Source organism: Tetrao urogallus (genome assembly GCF_951394365.1).
Source record: "Tetrao urogallus genome assembly, chromosome: 2".
Classification (NCBI taxonomy): Eukaryota; Metazoa; Chordata; class Aves; order Galliformes; family Phasianidae; genus Tetrao; species Tetrao urogallus.
Window position 1 is genome coordinate 21493215 of NC_136814.1, and position 21619 is coordinate 21514833.

General features: G+C 42.8%; 1 protein-coding gene across 1 annotated transcript; it reads right to left on the minus strand.

Moving 5' to 3' along the window:
* Window positions 1-701: 701 nt before the first annotated feature.
* DTL (denticleless E3 ubiquitin protein ligase homolog) lies at window positions 702-21392 on the minus strand (the record flags this gene model as incomplete). The annotated part of the gene is made up of 15 exons (XM_079532898.1): window positions 702-767; window positions 1939-2774; window positions 6756-6894; window positions 8654-8743; window positions 12666-12778; window positions 15356-15460; window positions 16089-16192; window positions 17511-17584; window positions 18352-18467; window positions 19210-19275; window positions 19694-19814; window positions 19906-19967; window positions 20303-20401; window positions 21075-21200; window positions 21353-21392. The coding sequence occupies 15 exons, from the start codon at window positions 21390-21392 to the stop codon at window positions 702-704; spliced, it is 2157 nt and encodes a 718-aa protein (XP_079389024.1).
* Window positions 21393-21619: the final 227 nt, after the last annotated feature.

Below are 21619 nucleotides of genomic sequence, written 5' to 3' on the forward strand. Positions count from 1 at the left end.
TGGTCCAAATGCCAACTATGTTGGTAATTACTGAAGTTTTCAGCCTTTGAGGAAGAAAGCAATGGCAAGAAAAGTAAAGGCATTAAGTACTCGATTATACCCTCTCTTCTTTTAGACTATAATCACCAGTTGTGCCATTGAATGGAGATGGACACAAGGGCATTTAAAATTCTTTTGTATTTATACATTCAAAACCTCCTTGCTGGAATTGAGTAGATGGTGCTGTAGGAGGACTAACTGGAAATGCCATTCAGCACGAAGTAGTTCAGCTCTTCCTCCAGAACGGGCTTCTGGACATGCAACATTTACTTTTCTGGAGGGCACAATGTCTCACACAGTATTCTTAAACAAAGAAAGTTTCAATGGCAGACTAGTAACATCAAAGGATAAGTTTCATGTGCCTGTCAGCATATGCAGTTGCTCTCTTTATAACAGTTGTCACATAAAAAATTCTGTTTTCTCTATCAAAATGATCCATTACCTGACATGAATACAAGAGCAGGAATCTCTACGTATCATACATATCTTCCGTGCTCTGATGATTTCAAGTGTTAATAGGCTTTAAAACAGAAGTTTACCAATGTCCAACAACAAACTGTGTAATGCTGGCCTATTGTTCTGTCAGTGGTGCTAAATCTGGTCTCAATGCCACAGTGTCAACATCCAACATCATCAGGTGCAACAACTGCACACTACTTTAGTCAATTCTGTGGCTTTCTGTGGAAGTATGTGCAGATCTTCCTCATGGAAACTGAAGTGGTTACAGCCTGTAAAAAAAACAATACCAACAAGAAATGTTTCTGAGTTAACAGTTCGTACGCTGCATAATTCTTAAAGTCTCCCCTCCATCACTGCTCCAGTTTGTGTTGCTTCTTAAATAAGATAGTAAATGACAGGTTCTTTACTGTAATCTGTTTCTCTCACAGATAAGAAGCTTACTACCCACAGGAAACACAGTCTAAAAACTGGGTTTGTCTGACTGCAGCTCCACCTTCCCTATACAGCTTTCAGGGCTGTGGATCTCTGAGATGCAATGGATCAAGGAGTGCTGCACAACAGAGACCACTGGCATCCCAAAATTTGAGCTAGAATATACTATGTGGGAGAGATAATTCTTGTATGGTAATCACTCTCCGGGGCAAATCTTTGTCTTATGTTTAAGCAGGTACACTGTAAATCACAAGCACTTGCAGGTTTTCTTGGTACCACTACAAGATGAAGAGTTCAACTGCTGTAACCCAAGGTGTGGTCATTTGCACACTTCACACCTTGTAGAAGTGCTGAAGGAGATGTGAGATATTTCAGCAAAATAAGCCTTAAACATGGCAATAACTTCTAATATCAAATATTCACTTGAAAGTATAATGAAAATATGACAATTGGAAATTTACTTGGAAAATAGTGAAATAATATCCAGTAAAAGATGCTTTAGAACCTAGAGCCCAATTAGCTCATGGTTTTAACATGGGTAAAAAACTGTTTTGCTGCTTGGGATAGAATAAAATTTAACTCTTTCTTCCAGTGCTAAAGCGGCTTTTCAGTAATATAAACATGCAGATGTGATGCTGAACAGTAGATCTGCCAGGAAAGGTGTTGCCATTTGCTTCTCAGAGAAGAGCTGTATTTCAGAAGACAGCCACATCCTTCAAACATCCAGCTGGGAACTATGAGGATTTCTTAGTTCCTGTGTGCACTAAGTTCTTTTCAAAGGAGGTACAAGACCATCTTAAGAATTCTCCTCCTGCATGGAGGGGATTAGTATTTTGCAGCATTAATATACCTAGATTATTAGGTGAGAAATCATCTCTCTTGTCCATAATCAAGGAGGACAATTCTCCAAATGTTTGAGTAAGAGAGATCTGACCATGTGTAGAAAGGGGACAGTGGTAGCTAGAGATAAATTCTTTCATTACCACTGTCCCTGATCATCCTACTTACAGTTTTCGGTGAGGTGGTCACTACTGCAGCCTCTTGACGTTTTGCGCTGGAGTTGTAAGATGATGGGGGGCTGCCAGCTTTGCCAGTCCGCAGCTTCTCTCCCAGAGCAGACAGCCAGTTTTTCCTTTCTGGTGAACTATTCTCTTTATCTACTACATCTGAGTCTCTCTCGCAGGGAGACTGCAAAACAAGAGGGGGAGTTTGAGTGCTGGATGGATTAACAAGGCTTCCAGAAAAAGAAAGCTCTTTTGGGCTGTGGCTTGATTCTTCATTATCCAAGTCAGCCAGATTTAGAGAGCCCTCATCACAAGCTCTTTGGCCTGCAGCCAAGTGACATAAATTTAGCTTGGACTTCTTAGCCACATGGTCCAGTTCAGTCACACAGCTACAGGCCTGCAGACACTTCTGCCCCGCTTCATCTTCCTTGCTGCAGTCCAGCCTTCTCTTGGCACGCTTTTCAGCCTGTGAGTATTGTGCTTTAGGAGTGCTAGGTGTTTCCAAGAGACTTTGTGTGACTTCTGCCAGGGCTTTTCTAGGGGAAGGTGTCTTTTTTCCAACTTCTGGGGAAGAGCATGGAGTCCTGGCAATCCAGTGTTTAATGGACATTTTGGAGGAAGGCACCAGTTTGGGAGAAGCACGTGGGCTGGCTCCACTCAGCTTTGCTGGTGTACAGACTGTGGCCATTTGAGTTTTGAAAGAGACTGTTGGAGTGTTTGTAGAAAGAGGAAGGTCTCCAGAATAACTGGGAGCACAGGCAGCTGGACGTGGTGAGGAAGCACATGGGTTGCCCACTGAGAAAGCCTTGGCAGGAGTATCCTGTGGGCTGGCTGAATGTCCTAATGGAGCAAAAATAAGCAGTCTAATGAGGAACACAGAGCAGCAGATTAAAGACAGCCCTTTCATAAATACCTGTCCCAGCTAGGAGATTAATTCAGTGCTGGCCCTGATTCTCAGATATACCTTGCTGAATTAGATTGCATGGATGTTTCTTTTATCAGTTAAACTGATGCAAGTCCTCCTTAGAATCCTGTATCACTTGGCTAAGTATAACACAGTATGTTGGTTTAATGTCTGACTTTTATTTCTTCTATGACTAGAACCCTTACTTAAGCTGCAGCTGAGGGACTAATGGATAGAGAAAACAGATATTGAATCTTCTAAGTTTTCTAGCCTTGCTGGAAGCTTTGCAATAGCTCAGTCCAGACAGCTCTGTTTTGGGAAGCTGCCTGAAAACAAGGCTGGCTCTCTATCTGTAGCTGGTCAGCCTATCTGCCCAATCTTCAACAGTTTCATGATTGAAAGAAGAGACAAAGGTACTGTAAGCAAGTCCCATAGCTAATTACACCAGGAAAGCTTTATTCTGCAATGCCATACCATATGAACAGTGCTCCTAGTCAAGCGTCAATAATTGCAATTTTTTAAGATTAAAAAAAAATGAGAATGGGAAAGTATATACTTTCACCTTCTTGTCTTTTTGATGGAGTATTTTCTGCAGTGCTATATTAGGACAAAGATGGTAGTTATTTACCACACCCAATGACATGCGAGAAATTCTTCACCTCCCCAGCAAGGATTTAAATTCCCACGAAAATAAAAATCTGTCACTGGATTTCTTTAAAACAAATGATCCCCAAACAAATACGTCACAACAGCATTTGTGCTCACTAGTCAAGCTGTTAAAATCCCCTGCTTTTAAAGCAGAAGCTTCTGAAAACCCAGCTTATTAAAACAGTAGTCATTGGTAGCTTTACACCTAAGACCTCACCAAGGACCTTAACAGTAACAGTGGGAATCATATATAGCAAAGATCTCAGTCTGCAGCAATATTAGGGAATTGTTTTATTTATAGGACCTTCCAACAGAGACACATCAACAGGTCTCTTAGATGCCTGCTTTCTCATTCATCTAACTTGGGGTGATGCAATTAAGTAGGATAGCATATTAATTTCTCCAAGCATTTTCACTCCTGAGCACAAGAACTCTGACTGTTTTGTTTTTTTCCAAAGGCTTAATCTGAACTCCTAATTTTCAACATTAGCTGCTGTAAAGTACTTCATTAGGACAATGAGAAATCTAGTGTGAATAACCTGACATTTTCTTTAGGATGTTGGGCTGTCTCACAAATAACATGTCAAGTGAATACCTACATGATTCTTTCATGCCATAATAAGCCTCTTTTGATCCTTCCTTTTATTACATTATCCATCCCTTTAAAATAAAGGGCTGGTGCATGAGAGAAAAAGGAATATGACATCGTACTAATGGATCCCTCTACAAATCACCTTAAAGCACAGAGAGAATTAAAGGCTCCTTTCCAGACAAAATGTGCTACTTCATAATAACTTATTTCAACTTGGACTAAGAGAAAATCACTGCCAAGATTAGGTCTCTTAATCTTCACTTTAATGAGCACTTACAGAACAATAATATCTCAGTTGGGAAACCCAATGCATTTTCAAAATTAAGCTCCTAGAGGTAGAAGAAAAGAAGCAAGCTCAGCAGTTCTCATTCTGTAATGACCATCTACAAATCTGTACAGCAGAAATGTGGCATGACCAGCTGAGTTTGAGCACTCTCAATCCCATAGCAGTGTGAAAGCTACACTGTGGAGACCCTGGATAACAGAAAAAAGCTGTTATGAGGGCTGGAGGGGCAAAACGCAAACTAGTTACATCCCCAAACTTAAGAGAAGGAAGATGAACATGAAGCTTTTTTGTAACTGCATACATTATTCAAGCTTCTGCTGAGCCAGTCTCAAGCTGTTTCCCTTCATGCTGCCACTCCACGTAGCATTGCGCGTTTCTGCATACTGTAAATATCTGCAGTCAAACTGCATAACACCAGTGCAGATATTTCCCACCTTCTCTGCTGCAAATTCTCTAGAGTGGTATTATGAATCTCCAGATTTAAGAGCCATGAATTTTCCATGCGCAGGCCCGCTCCAGAAATTTGGTTACCCAAAAGCATAGAGAAAGTACTGCAAGTTAGGGAAATCACAGAATCAGTTTCCAAAGAAAAGGAAACTCTGCTTCCTATACTTCATAATATAGGTCAACAGTTAATGCACATTCTCAGCCTCACAATCCATTTCACACAAATGGGTGGAAAACTACCTAAATCTCATCCCAGCAGGCCTGAAATACAACTTAGTTGTCAGCTCTGAATCAGTCTCTGCAGATAACTCCTGTATTCTAACAGCACGTGCTTTGTGTTCAAGAGCCAAGGTCAGCAGGAAGCCTGCTGTTGTGTTTGCAGTGTCTGTGTACTTCCTTTTCCCTCCTGTGTTGCTTTAATGCATCAAGAACCAGGAGAAATAAGCTATTTTTCTACTATAATTGCCGAAGCTGACTTGTAAAGTTTTAGCATACAAATCACTTTAGATTTCAGACTTCTACACTAGACTCACATTTACTTCTCTTTTGCAGAAATTAATACACAAAGTGTACTTCTCAGCCCCCTCTGAAGCAATGTGAACGCTCACACAAACCATACACCACCTACAGAGCAGAGCTGGCACTCTCCCTGCTATTGTCTTGCAAACTTCCTGCAAGACTGTTACTCACTGGCAAAAGGTTAGATGTAATATTATCCAATTAGTGGGATTTGGAGACCTTCAGCCTTTATTTGTGTTAGCCAAAGTGAAATTCATTCAGAGAATGGCTAGAAAAGATAGGTAGAACAGAGGAACTCACATCAACAGCTGCTGGAAAGCTATTGTATTGCAAGTTTCAAAGCCACACTACAGAGAAGCTCTTCTTATTTCTCTTTGTCAGGGTTATTCGCCTCTCAACCACCCTACTGTAACAAAATGCAAGTTTCAGGCAAGTCAAAGTAACACTATAATGCACGATTCCTTTCTTTTCTCTGGGGTACTGCCCAGTGAACAGCTCCTCTTCCAAAGAGCACCAGTAATTCACAACCACGGCTCCACTACAGACATCTAGCTGAATTTTCCTGCTGGCAGTTCTTTAGATGCATTATCGTGATCTTGACCAACTTTAGACATTCCTGAGCGTGGCAGATCTGCCTGCTAGCTGTGAGAACATGCTGGATGGTTTGTCTGACCAGCTAGGCTTTGTAGAAAAGTTATGCATTTGAATTGATGGACATGATTGATCAATTTTGGAACATTAAGATTACATTGTGATTGACTACATGCATTTTTGAAGTACTTGCACTAACTGCCATTTGTCTGCATGGACAGTCAGTTACAATGAGACATAAAATTCATAGCAGCAGCAAAGAATGCTGCCCACAGTTTAACAACTGGGCAGGAGGAAAAAATTCAGAGTTCCCATGCTATACCATCAGCCCTTTACAAGGTAAAATATGAAACTGGAAAAAGAACATGATCTTACTTCTCTCAGTTACCATTTGATATGAAAAGAATATGACTTGCTGCTACAGCTAACAATCAAATCATTTTTAGCTGGAGCTGTAAGAATGCAACTGTGAAGCAGGTGATTCTGGCTTCCAGCTCCATTGGCTGAAGAAGTCCATGCACACATGACATCTCCTTTGGCCATTCAATTATCAAACACTGCTGATGTCCACTGAAGACCTGGCTGCCTGACAAGTTATATTAATAAATATTTACTTTGCAAGCTGGTCATGCAGACTTCAGCATACTGTAAGCTATTTCAGCCAGCTCATCTTAGTGGTAGTAGAAGTATTTACAAGTAGAAGTGTTTGGCTGGCTTTATGAACTATTGCCTAATATGAAAAAATAGAAGACTAGGACAAGCCAAAGGATTTCATTGGTGAGCAGCCAAATTTCAGAAGCCATGCTGCAGAGCAAGATATCACAGGGGCCTTACCTGCTCCATCTTGTTCTTCTGATTTCTTCTGTGTGACCCAGCCCACCAACCTGGCTCTGCTGGACACTGACTTTTCCTCCTCAGGACAATGTTGTAGGCGCCAGATCCTTACGGTGTTGTCATCAGAGCATGTGGCAATCTACAATATAAATGCATTTGGGAATGGCAAGGCACATTCTGTGGGTCACGGGCCAAATGAGCTAGGACAGCTACACACAGCACACCATGCCAACATATATGCAGGGCGAAATCTGCTTGAGGAGGATACAAGATTTGTCCACTAAACAAACAGAACAACCCAACTCTATTGCACCACTGTACCACAAACAAGTGTTTGCTTTGAAGGGGAAATCAAATCTTCTGGGGAAATCCCAGTCACCAGTAACTATATGCCTTGTACAGCTCTATAACAGAGGACAGCCTGCTCAGGAAGGGCCAGAGCATGTTTTGCAATTTCCATTGCTCAGTAGCTAAAAGTAGCCATGCTGCTTCTTGCACCTGCATCTCTGTCTGTCTGTTATTCAGGACCTTCTCTGCCTGGGGACAAACTTTCGCAACACATAGAGAAGGTGACATTGGAAGGCTGTTGCATTAGCCTTAGGCGCTATCTCTACAGACTCAGATGTCAGCAGTATCTGGCAGAGAAACCAACCCTGCTGCAAACATTCACCCAGATTCCTGTTGTGGCTTCACGTGTTCCAAAATGATCTGTGCAATCTATTTCAAACAAGCAGTAGCATCTAATCTACTCTTATACAGCTCTCTTTGGACAGGTTATCTGGTGACTCACATGGGAATCAACAGCAAGAAGGAAATGCTGTGGCTGAAGATCACAATAATCTTGGATAGAAAAGTACCTCTACTGTGACCTCTGTGACACCAATATTATGCTCACAGAAAGCAACTTGGCCTCTCAAATCACTCAAAGCAGCTTCTTGACCTTTCTTAGCACAGTGTCTTCACTTTCTTCACACCTCATGATCTGTACTGTGACTAATTTTTATCTGTGTTAGTATAGATTTTAAAGGCTGTATAGGTCTGCATTTCCAAACCATGATCAGGACTTTAGGTCACACAAACAACAGATTTCATCTAAAATGCCAATTTACATACTATTGTGCATCTTACATAGCTAAAACAATTATCCTTGTTTGCCTGCAAGACTCCCACTCTCCTACATTGTGTAAAGCTTTTCTGAAGACCTAGTGCTGCAGTGAAAGCTGGGCAAAGTATCCAATTTGCTTAATAACACTGAAGTGCAAGGAAGTATTATTGGGGCACTGTCTAGGATTAATTAGGATTACTTCTCATTTTGATCTAGATCAATCATTTAAACCAACAACTTCCTGCAATTCCCTTTCTTCTAATGATACTTGGAGTATTATTACTGACAATTTCACTATGAATTTTTGGGTGTATATACAAATATTTGTTAGGAAAACAGTTCTGAGTATAAGAACAGTCATGAGGGAAGAGTCTGCATGATTTTTGAAGGGCATACTCCTTACCACTCTGTACCAGACTGGTAGATATATCAGTGGTCAGGCAGCTATGTATGGAACCACAAAGCAAGGCTTTGGCTTTTGAAAGATTCGATGAAATGGTTTCACAACTTTGCCTCTCACAGGTAGTAAGACAAGTTCTAATCAGAAGTCTTTGTTCATTTACAATTTGCTAAGTCTTATCAAATAGCCCAAATTATTAAAGAATAATGAAGAAGTTCTGTTATATTCATGTAACAAGTTTGGTTCACTGCCCTAAAAAAAATGAGCATGTTTGGAAATTATTATCTAAGAACTTCCTCCCAAATAAACAAATATTGCAGTAATTTTGAAAAGCCAATGTTGCCATAGCACCTCTATTACTTGACGGTGAAGAAAGTTTTCCAGAAAACAAACCTTAGTGAAGTCTGAAGGACACCAAGCAATGGAGGTAACCTCTTGAGAGTGGCCAACAAGGATCCGTGGAGGCAGGCTGGGTTCAGAAACCTTTGAAATTCCATAGAAAAACAAATACAAAATCAGAAGACCACACACCACTAAGAAAGACCTTCACAATCCACCTGTGAGGCATACAAGACAGATCACAGAATCATAGAATCACTAAGGTTGGAAAAGACCACAAAAATCATCCAGTCTAACCATCAACCCATCACCGCCATGCCCACTAAACCACGTCCCTCAGTGCCACAAATGATAAATCCAATTGCCTTCTGCCTACAATCACAGTCCATTGTAGCTGAGAGGCAAACCCAGACCTCCATCCTTATTCCCTACTTCAAGGATTTCTTTCTGGCACTGGCTGCCTAGAGAGGTGTCATACCCTCTTGGGAGACACCACAGCTCTGCAACTGTGCAAAGGCAAGATTCTCTGTAAGACTGAATGCCTCAAAGCAAGGGAACACTTTCAAAGGGATGGTGTTAATAAGGACAGCTACTCCATGACAGCTGTTCAGTAGCCCACGTAGAACAAGTCCACATTTTCACTTCAGCACTTCATGGACTACCAGAGATATCCCACCACTCCTTCTTCCTCAAAACACATCCCCAGACTGCATACTGTTGGCAATTTCTTCTGAGAGACAAGGACTTACAGGGTTCTAAGGATCAGTTCAAATTCTACTGCTAAAGGTGAAGCAGCTGGTCAGCAATGAGACGCACTGACTTGCCCGGAAACACTTGTTTAATTCCTGCTGCATGTGGGATTTCTGCCAGAGCTGTCAGCACAGCATACCGTGTGAAGTGGTATCTCTGTCTCTGCTAGGTAAGATGCTTAAAAGTTTGGGGAGATCATACTCTGAATGAGAATAGGTAAATATATTCAGCTGCTATTTTAAAAACAAACCTAAAACAAATGGTTTAAAAATAAAGAACGACAAAGTCCAATATATGAATACTTACTGACTTCATAACTGGTGGCTGCCAATCAAATGAGCCAGAGAACCTCTAAGAGTTGATTAAAAAGTTCCCTAAAGCACACGTGCTCATTAAACTTGGGTCCTTTTCTCTTTTACCCTTCATAGAAACCTTTTTCATTATTATCGTTAATCTTTATTCTTACTGTTACTCTTCAATTACAGCTTGTGTAAGTGACAGATACAACTGAAGCTCAAGCATTAGGTAGCACGTGGAAGAAAATACACACACATACACACATACATGCAGATTATATTCAAGTTAAGCATGCTTTCAGGAGAGAATCCGTTCCAGATCTATGAGTCACCATTTTCAATGTGACATTATATGGGGAATTTATAAGGGGGATTTGCATACATGATAAATGAATGAACAGATCCTTCACTGTGTGGGAAAAAGAGTAGATGTTACATACAGGTTTCAAAGAGAGATGCAAAACAGCAGGGAAGGCTTCTGATTTACACGCATGTTTTTTCTTGTGGAACCCCTTCTACAACAACCTGCATAACCATAATTGAATATCCAGCTTCTGCATCTTCAACTTGTTCTGATATAAACAGGTTCTTCATAACTGGCCATGTTTTCTTTTTCCTGGCATTGCAAAGGCAATCACTGATTAAATATCCACTAAGTGCCTTGTTCAGAGCATTCCCGTCTCTGACAAAATATGTAATGCCATAGAAACTCCCTATTTAGGGAATAAGAGACAGAGGTGCAGAGAACATCTTTGTTTATATTTAATAGCAGTGTTGCACTGCACACATAACAGTTTAGTAGTCACTGACTGCTAAAAGGAAAGCAGAGGAAGAGAATTCCTCCAGCTCCTGCCAAGTTGATGTTACCCTGCATTAGTATAAATTAAACCAGTTACACCCAACTTACCATTTTGTGAACCAAAGGATGGTGTGTTCATTAGAATATGAGGGAGGAGGAGGCTAAATGACACCACCCATTGTTGGGTGCTAGAAAAAAAATGCATTAGGAAGACCTTTGTATTTCCTTCTGTCCTTGGGATGCCAAAGTATTTAGAGTCCAGAAAACTTCATTTTTAGCCTTGCTTTCTTAGGAATGGAGGCTTCTGCAATAAGAGATTCTATGATTCTAAGAGGGTTCAGAAGATAATGGAAGTACGGAAGTCCAAGTCTATAAAGCTTGTTTTAATTACCAGGGACATAGCTCATTTAGGTACCATTTTACAGAGAATAACTTCTCAGCTCCCAGGCTTTTACAGTCTTAGAGTTATTTAAGAGCCAGTTCATTAATCAACAGACTAGTAATTAAAACAACCAACATAATAAAGTGAGCTTTTATTGTCTGAAAGTGATGTTATATGTCAAAGCAGACAGAAACAGTATCCTCGTCAGCAATACCTTCTAGCCACAGTATTCCTTGGGAATTGCTGACCCAAGTGCAAATTGGCATTGCTTACAAAGTTTCTCAAAGAAACAATCTGGGTAGACAATGTTTAGTTTTGTTTTTCTTTCTTCAGCAAGGACTTGGTCTGCCTTTCATGCTTCTCTGGACATGGAAAGTTAGCACTCTCCTTTGAGTTCTTTCCAACATTACCTGCTAATTGCTAGTGAAATATCTAAGCACGTATTTTCAGTGCATAGTAAATCCTCATCCCAGAGAATGTACATGTGTTTCAGCGTCACTAAAATCTGCCAACATTTAAAACAAATTAAGAAGGCTTTGAATATGGCAGACCAGAAAAATAGACTGAGTTTTGCTGAAAGTCCCACTTCCTAACATGACTATGGAATTAAAAGTGATTATCTGATGATTTACTTAATAAATATTCAATATGATCTGTCACCCACACACGATAGAAATAGACAATTCATATGAAGCAAATGCATTTAAATGTATTTGCTTAAACTTTGAGATGGTACAGTGTCCTTGAATGCTCTTGACCCAGTTCCAGCCTGCTTCCCACAAAAGTGCCAAAACATGTGAGTGCAGAATGCACAGCCCAAGTTTGCATAGGTATTTTTGCTGAACTCACACTGAAGTGAGAAAGGCTAAAATTACACTGCCTGACGTGGAACTGACCATGTTGCTGCACTCTGCTCCTGGGTAAGCGACTTAACTGCTTACAAGAAGTGTTCTTAGAAACAAAGGGACTACATGCTCCATGACATGGAGCTCCATGACAAACCATGATCAGTGCAGGGAGACTCACTGCCCTCAGAGCTTTGTATTGTATTTTCAAATGCATCATGAAAGGAATAACCAAGTCAGCATTTCCTGGAATTACCCCAAACCTAAGCAGTCACCTGTGACTTCTGTTTATTCTACTTGAGATAAGAAGTCCACTTCATTACCGAATGGCTGTAGACTATGCAGAACAGAACTTGAAGCATGCCTTATTCTGAGGTCCCTGCTTTTAACTTTGTGACATTTGCATTTCCTACATGTCAGTGCAAGATGCCAAGTGACTAAGCCTCTCAGCTGTCAGACAGTGCTTTGGAATTTTGCTGAAGGCTCTGGCTGAGCTCTTGCTGTAATGCAAAGGCTTTAACTACTGTAAATTTAGTATGAAAAAAAAAGTTAGTCTGAAGCAAGAGCTAGAAAAAGGAAGGAGGAAAAGAGTGCCCCTTAAATACTTAAAATTTAAGTTTTTTCTAACATACTTCATTGCTAAATATGAATCAAGAACTGTCTACTTGCCATAGCCACCTAAATCAACAGGATCGAAAGAAGACTGTACTGCCCATTAAAACAAGATTAAGATCAGCAACTTGCAATAACCAGCAGTGATGAGAGACATATTGATGGCAGGAGGTTAGCTCTATTTTACATTAAATAGTTAGATCTAGCCTTGACTGCACACTCTGGGCACAACATGCCAGGATCTAACCCTGCAATGCATTAAGCAGGAGTGAAGGCTGGGAGTGCCCTGTGTGAAAATGAAAAGCAAATGAAACCAAAGAGCTGAGCAGATCTGGGCAGCCAGCCTGAGGCTACACACTTGGGTTTCTCCCAAATGTCTCACCTTCCAGATGTACGCGTTGCAGTCACTTGAGCCACTAACCAGGAACTGATCATCTGGGCTAATACTGGATTTGATGTAAAAGGTAGAATTCTGGTGTCCGCTGAAAACCGCCACTGTGAGAAAAACAATGAAAATAAAAACAGCACTCAACACACAGCTGTGGGAGTTGGTTGCATAAGCAGGGCTGATCTGACAGGCTTTTCCTGCCTAGCCATGTATATTCTAGAGAAAGCAGTTGTACTGCTTCCTTGCTAGAGGGCTGGGAGCTCCAGTTGGCAGGCAGCAGGAGGCATCACTCAATAGGAGCCCTTCGCATCTCCCTGCATGAAGCTGCTTTACCCTAAAGGTTCTCTTCACAGCATTATTAAAATGTGTTAGGTTTATCAAAGCTTCAGCTCCACTCATATATCACAACCAGGCCAAGACATCACCTGGGCTACCCTTTGCTGTTCTTCCCACTGTCACCAGCCAGCCCCACTGTGTTAACAAGGACAGTTGCACAGAAAGCTTCCACTGAAGAAACTAAGGCTACTCCTTTCCCTTGCTGCCAGCCTCTTTGTCAGCCAAACGTATTCCATGTCAGCTACACTCGTCAATCATCTATATTTAACATCCCAGTAACACTTCACTTCGAGCCTCCAAATAGCTCCTGCTCCCTATTGCAAGCACCGGAAGAGTCAGTGGCCAATGCAGGAGCTGAACGTGCATCTGGAGCACTCGGCCATGCTACACCCAGCCTTCTTATCAGGGTGGAAAGGGCAACTTTCCCGATTTAGCACCACGTGGGGCTGGCACGCCCTTGGCCAGCCCTGGCACAAAGCACTCAGAAGCAGGGATACCATGAATACTGTAGGCTCTACGAGAAGTTAGCAGTCAGTTCAAAAACTTTCAGTCTCTTTTCCATCGTGATTTTGACAAAGGTGACCCACAGACTGGTTGCCTTTGGCTTTCTTTGAAATCTTGTGAGACCCCACAATGTACTTTCATTTTAACCTGCAGCTCTTTCCTTGCAGTAGATACAGGCAAATCCTATTACTGAAGGATTTCCTCACGGCCCTCTTCCAACTAACGCTGCTGTCCCGACATTAGATCGGAGCAGCTGCCATCTGGGTCCAGCCCAAATCAGGAGGCTCAGCGTCTTCCCAGCAGCTCACCCCAGCCATAGGCCCGTGCTGCCCTCTGCAGGAGGGCCAGCTCATTGATCCCCTGCCAAAGTCATGTGCTTTTCAGGCAGCTTGATAAACTGAGGTTTCTGTCCAGGTTTTATTTGCTAACTTGTTGACACTAGTCAACAGAAGATGACAGCTAAACGTAGAAGTAGGTGGCAGGGTGGCCTGGACCTCTGAGAGAAACTGTTCTTGGGAATAGAATATCCCAAGTTGTAAGAGATCCATAACAATCATCAAGTTCTACTCTCAGCTCCATACAAGAACATCCAGAAATCTGATCTTATGTCTGAGAGCATTGTCCAAATGCCCCCTGAACTCCTGCAGCTTGGGGCCGTGCCCACCGCCCTGGGCAGCCTGTGCCCATCGCCCTCTGGTGCAGACCCTGTCCTAACTCCCAGCTGCACCTCCCCTGACACAGTTCCATGCTGTTCCCTCAGGCCCTGTCGCTGTCACACAGAGCAGAGCTCAGCACTGCTCTCCACTTCTTGTGAGGAGCTTTAGCTACCATTTGGCCTCCCCCTCAGCTCCTCTGCTCTGGGCTGAGCAAACCCAGGGACCTCAGGCACTTCTCACACACCTTGCCCTCCAGACTCTTCCCCATCTTTGCAACTCTCCTTTTGAAGAGGGACAGACCAGGGGAGTATTTCCACATCTCAGCAGCAGCACACAGGGCTTAAATCAACAAATGACCTATTAATATCTAATACTTGCACTACTTCTCCACTTTGGCAGCATCTCCACTCAACTGACTGCTTTCCTGAAGAGCATACAGAAGAACACATTGTTCATTTAATTTCAATTAACTGGAAGACTGAGAAAAGGCAATGGAAACTAAATCATATGTCTGTTTGGAACGCTTTTAATAAGATTGGCTGCTTTCTGAGAAGCAGCCACTGGCCTATGACAAAGAAGTTTTAGTGCACCAAAGTCTGCAAAACATCTTGTTGATGTAAAGGTCACAGACACAGAGCTGAAGGAATCTAAAAAGCTGGAAAAAGGCAAAGCATCTCCACAACTTGCTGGGGATGCTTTCTCCCTGAAACTGCCACAAAAATTAAATTTAACAGACACCTTAAAATGTCTGAGTATAGTCTAAGAGGTGATCCCTCTTTAGCTCTGATCCAGAGCTAAAATCCTAAGAGGTCAGAGTGAAAGATTCAAAACTGCTACAAGCAGGCAGTGAAACTTGTCTTTCTATGCTCTCTGTAATATCTCATTAGCAATGCCAGTCATCAGTCCATAACACAGTCCTCATCTCTGAGCTGCCTGGCAAAACTGCTCCACCAGGGTTCCAGCAAGTGCTGTGAGCACCTAGGGCTGGGAGCAAGCTATTTGCATCTATGCCGACACATTGCTCACAGCTCTTACAGTGCTCTTTTCTCTGCTGATCAAGACCAACTTCGAAGCATGGGCAAGCCAGCTGCTTGATTTTAGTAGATACCTACTCTTGTGGATCAACTCAGAAACCTTATTGTATGCAATACTATTTTTACAGGTTATTTCCTCTGATATTATTCTTACCTGGAAAGGACTTTAAACTTGTCATGTTGAACATGTAGATACTGTCATCAGTGCAGTTAGCAAACAGATTAGCACCAGTGGAATCCAACAAGAGACTAGAATACCCTAGAGACAAAGAAAGAAATATTCCCAGTAAATAACTCCACCAAAACATTTTGGAAAACAGGCATTGTCTAAGAAATGTCCAGAGAGGGAAATTTGGAAAGGATCTCTGTCACATAGGAGACTGTCATTGGAAAGATCACTTGTTTGCCAGAACACTTGCTGGAGAACAAAATGTTTTAGCACAACATTGACATTTTCTATGAGGATTCAGAGCGCTATTCAGAGAGAATTCTCAACTTCAGAGCAGGCAAACAACCTATTTGATAGTTTCGAGTGGGTATCAGGAACATCCAGTTGTAGAAGCAGAGGTTAAAAATACACATAAATCCTCATGCTCGGTGGCGTCGATGGCAAGTTATTTCAGTCAGCTCCTTGAAGATTTCCCTCATGTTTTTAGGACTAATACTGACCATTACTACATCAAGATGGTTATTAGGCAAGTCATGAACAATTACTGTGTTGTATTGTAAGGTGCCAGGTACAAAGTCAGAGCAATACGAACAGTATCGATTTTATACCAAACAGTTGCAAGTATTGCTCTGCTCTCAAAGACAAAGGTAAAAACCCACCCTTTCTGTTGTCTTTGCAAGATACAGTGCAAATAGAATTGAATCATCCAATAACTTACCAAGTTTGCGAGTGCTGGTGCCAGGATAGAAAAAAGACTTGAAAGGCACAGGATCCTGCCGGTAAGCAGTATAGTTCTTGCGCAAGTCCCACACTTTGATCACACTGAAATATATGAGCAAAGGTGTCTACAACTTGCCAAAAGTCCAACCCTCTTTTGCAGTGCAGACAGACCCTTCTAAATGCACAGGAAGACAGGTTGCTCGTTAGTAAGGAATGCCCAGTGATGGCACACCGGAGCGAGAATAGAGCAGAGATGTGCTGAAAGGACAATTGTTCTGCTGAGCGCAGATGAGGAAGCAGCATTGTTTTGTGTAACTAACACAACACAAAACACAAACCCACAAGCCAACTTTCCTCAACTAGCAAAAGGACATAACAAGGATGCCATTATATTCTGTTTTTTTTAAATGAAGCTCTTTGAGGTTTCTCTTGCCCTCTAGGAGCAAGCCTCTATCATGCACCATGGGATGTAGAATCAGTATTATGTCTCAGGAAGGCTCTGGCCACAATGAAACCTGCTTTATAACCAAAGCCTGAGAGACTAATCTCTGTGCTAAACAGCAAGACATTTTCCTGAGCTCCAAGATGCTGCAACAGATCTGGCATCTAATAGAATGCACCCTTTGTAACTTGACACAACATTTTCTCAAGCACACCTGCACAAATTTAAGGCTTTCCCTTACTCCCAATCTTCCCCTCACATCCCAAAGCAGCTCCTTGTCTAACAATAGTCTGCTTACTTGCCATCCAACAGGTCCGTGAAAATAAACAGAGATGATGGGAACTGTTCTCATATTGCCCCATAGCTAGTGACACTAAAATGAATATTTACCATTTAGGCACAATTTGTTCCAGCACAGCAATCTTGGGTAAGAAAGGAAAGCACTATTCAGCTTTGGCAACGCAAGCAGGTAGCAAGTTCTCTTAACTCTACCTAATACTAGAGCTGCCCCAAAAGTAATGCATTCTATTTATTATGTTGGTCCATGGTATAAGAGGAGCAGGTTGGAGTCCAAATGATGGATGTGAGCAGAGTGAAGCAGTAAGAGATATGTGTCAGCAGTGGCAACAGCAATAGAGGTCACCTCTACTGGTGCAGATATTTGGTGCAGATGGGCGAGGCGTGCAAGATCCTGTTCATCACTGGGAAAAACACATAGCTAATGGTGGTGACTATGTTGGAAAGTAGTGTTTTGTAGCTGAGAATTTGCTCTATCAAATAGTGTGACTGTGCTCTACATACCTGTTATAGTTTTCATGGAAATAAACAGGAGGCATTACTTCTGGAGCAAGCTACATAGTAATTGCAGCTTTGTGAGCCACTGTGATCTTAGAAAAAAAAAAAAATCTCCCAATCTTTCTGTGTCACTAAGAAAAACAGGCAGAAAAGCACAGAAAAGTAGGCATCTTCCTTCCTTACCCATCAACAGCTCCTGCAGAAATAAGAGTATGCTCGTCTTGAAGCAGCACCACAGTTACACTCTGCTGGAAATCCTTGAGGAGAGAAAAAAGAACTTTGTTTATTTTCAAGGTCAGCAGCGTCTTGCTGCTAAGTTGAAGGCCAAGTGAATATCGAGGACACCACCTCTCAGCCAATCTACACTTCTCTTGGCCAGACTGAGTTTTGCTCTAGAATTAGCCTGAGCTTCTTGGGCTCCCTCCTGCCAGTTTGCTTTGTGTTCTCCAGCAAGCTGCTCGCTGCAGGCAGGAGAAGGTGGAATACCAGATTTCATTTAGGAGACAATAATCCTTTAACCCCGCTTAGCAGTGTGGCTAAAGGACCCACAGGGAGTGGTCAGCATAAGATTACACCTCACAGGTCAGAGATAAGAGAGTTCCATTGGAGAGGTTAATAGATGAAATAGGAGATCATATTCAGGAGAGGCTGTTGTTTTTGTGGTCACATTTGGGAGGTGTAATGTGGAGGGAGTAAGAAGGGAAAGAAAGGAAAAAAAATTGGAGCCCTTCCTTCTCACCCTTCGAAAACAAAAACTGTAGCTACTCCTTTTCTCTCTGGAAAAAAAAAGATGTATTTTCACATGGCATTTACACAAAGACGGCTCTGATAGCATGTGCGTTATTAGACAACAACATCTAAAATTAGCCAGAGCAAGTGACCGTGACACAAAAACCCAGCTCTGCAAAGACAAATTAGTGTTTACAGAATTCAAGCCAAATATCTCTCACTGCAATTACTTAGGAAGGCCACTATGCATAACACCATCCTCAGAGCAGAGGTCTCCTGTCTTCCTGGCACATACCACCAAGGGAGCAAGTCCTCTCAGGTTCTGCCTCTTCTTCCTCAGTTTGGAAGGAGTCTGCTTGTCAACCACGTTGTGTGCTCCGCTGATTTGATTCACCTGCCTGTAAAATCCATCTGGAAGACAAATACATGTAAATTGTTAGTTTCTATGCCTATTTAATCTTGCCACCATTTTCATGTAACAGGCAGCAGCTTGGAATAAATCCCAAAAAAGCAGCTGAGACGAGCTTTCAAAATCTATTAGTAATGTATTCTGAAAACATCAACTGCTACTTGTGTACAAAAACTATGAGAACATGTTCCAGAAAACTGCTGGTGGAAGAAAACTGAGAAGTACAAGGGCATGAGCTGACTGGTGAGGGAGAAGCTCCAGGAAGCAGGAGAAGAGTAAAACAATCACCCTGCACTTAGGCGTTCCCACCTTCAGTCGCTCCCAGGACTCACCATCTCCTTTGCTCCTTCCTACGCTGGTAGGAAACTTTTCAGCTTTGATTACCTCCTCCCCACCACCAATGGCTCTGAGTGAATTGCTCTCACCCAGCCCAGCTCAGTGCTGTCTTACACAATGATGTGTTTTGTACAGCCTTATCTCTTTAACAATACACAGGGTATTATCAGGGCAACACAGACATCAAGCTGCCAGTCTGAGAGAACTGCAAAGTGAAAAAACATGTCTAACATATTCTAGCTATTCCATACTCTCACTGTACTAAGGCAGTCCCTGATTACCTGATAATCTTCTTACCTAAGTATTGCCTATGCTGCAATCAAAAGCATTACTCCAGTAAGTACATTGGAGCACTATTTCTACACGAGCTATGGAGCTTTATTAATACATATCTGAAAGTTCTATTACCTTTCTTGTTGCATCTGGTGTCCCAAACCATGATGTTTCCATCTCTGCCTCCGGTACAGAAAACAGCTGAGAAAGAGAGAGCTATTAATTCCCAAAAGCTGAGAAACTGAATCCAGCATAATGCCATCTATGTGCCCCTAGAACTACAATGATCAGGCCTTTGGTGCTTTCTGACTAGTTTCCTTACAGTCTTTCCTTAGTGCAATCGTAGGAAAAAATTGCTTACAAAGAGTATTTCCAGATTTATGTTTGTAAGTAAGGTGTAAGTGACTTCAATGCCATGTCTTAAAATTGCCTAAGATCAGAGATGTGCAGACATCATCAGATCACTGCAAGGTTACAACGTTGGTTAGGTCGCTGCTTAGCCCACCTGTGCTATGTGCAACCAACAGATTCCAAAGCCCTTTTTTAGCCCCATAAGGATAGAAGTTGTAGTGGGAAAGAAGAAGGACAAAAAAAAAGTCAGGAGGGAATGCCAATTTACCTTTCTCAAACCTAGAAAAACCAACTGACTTGAGGCTACACTGGTGACCTTTGCATATGCCAAGCAGCTCCCCAGCTCTCACATCCCACACCTTGGCTGTCTGATCTCCTGAAGCAGTGACCTTCAGAGGAAAGAATAAAAAGCTTTCATCATATTCTGCACACCACTGCCAAAGCATTAGGAATAAACTTAGATAGGAAAAGGCTTCTTACAATCCTGTGCTCTCCAGGTACCCAGGCAAGGTCAAACACAGCATTTGAATGAGCCTGCCATTCTGACAAGAGAACAAAAGCCATAATTAGTTCAGTGCACGTTCAGTTCAGCACTACACTACGGTATTTTGCAGGAGGCTAATGAACATCAGACATCAGAAGCTGAAAATAGGTTACTTGTTAGCAGCTTCCCTCAGGCATGGCAAACACACAGCTATTCATCTCCCATTGCTTTTGTAAGAGCACACTCACATGGCTGCTCTGTAAACAGGACTCTGCAAAGTATGAAAAGATGCAAGTACTTCCCAGATTAAGTTTAAACAGCCTGCATAAAGTTTTCTTTGGTTCCACCACATCCCATACTTGTCACTTCAAATGAATATCATGTAATACTTACCCTTAGAGATCATTTTGGTGGTATTTTGAGCTTCAGTATCATACAGTCTGACAAATCCTTCTTCATTTGCAACTGCCAATACATGCTCAAAATTTGGGGCTGTAAAGAAATTTGAAATGTCTATTACGAGGCTGATCCACAGTTGTGCCTCTTCCCTTTGTGAGGGGAGTACAGGCACTTTAACACCAAACTGATAGCTGTAAAAAATAAAATAGCATTTACACAGTGATTTCCACTCTCAAAATGCAGAAATATTGCCAAGCATTTATTTCTAGACACTCCATTCTGAAACTGTTGTATATGGGAAATAGAGTGGGTCAAAGAGCAACTTCTAAGATAGTGCCCTCTTTCAACAGCATTGGTGACAGATCCTTTCCTCCATCTTTATGACCTATCCCCTTGGATGTTTTCCAAGTGCTTTCCTTGGATGTGAGATGGAGGAGCAGAAAGCTGCCTTGGAGAAAGGCATTTACAATCTGATTGTTGGGTGGTCCCGCACGGTGCCAGTACTTGGACTTGATGTTTCTTATGGGTCCTTTGTAATTTGGGACAGTCTGCGATTCTGTAATAACCCCATGGCACAACCAGAATAGAGCACACCAGAGTTCTGCCCTAAAGGTCCCCAGGACTCAGCGTGTAGGACGTGGAAGCACACATTCCCTGTTACCAGCTCACACGAACACCAAACGCTGCCAACAGATCTTGAAACATCCAACAGAAACGAGTGTACAGAGGAACCCACACACCGCGACATTCCAGCACGTGGCCGTACCTGCAGAAAAGCTGCAGCCGAAGGGAGGGACGGGCATTCCAATTTCTCCGTAGGAGAGGTGATCATCTTCCCGGCTGCACTTATAGCCGTCCAAGAGATGCTGCAGGGGAAGCGGTGAAGACTGACCTGAAACGAGACAAGCGGACCGTGACTGCACCGGACTCTGCGATCCGGGAGGCCAAGGGCCCGGGTGCCGCCCTCTCCGCTCCCAACTGCGGTGCGGACTCCCCGCACGGCAGTCCCCAGGGTGCGGTACGCGCGGTACACGCGGTACTCACGGTGCCCGGCGGCGCGGCGGAGCAGAGCGCGGCACAGCATGGCCAAGAGCCCGCGGACCGGCGGAGCGGTACCGAACTCCCGCCACCGACCGACCCGCCAAACGCATCTCCGCTCTCTCATTGGACAACAGCTACGCGCCGCACCGCCCTCTCTCCGCTCGGATTGGCGGTGGAGGAAAGGCGGGGTTCCCAGACCGCGCCCGCACCGCGGCCTGTTGCGGGGAGGCGGGGCTGGCTCTGCTGTGTGCGCGGGCGGACGAGCGCGCG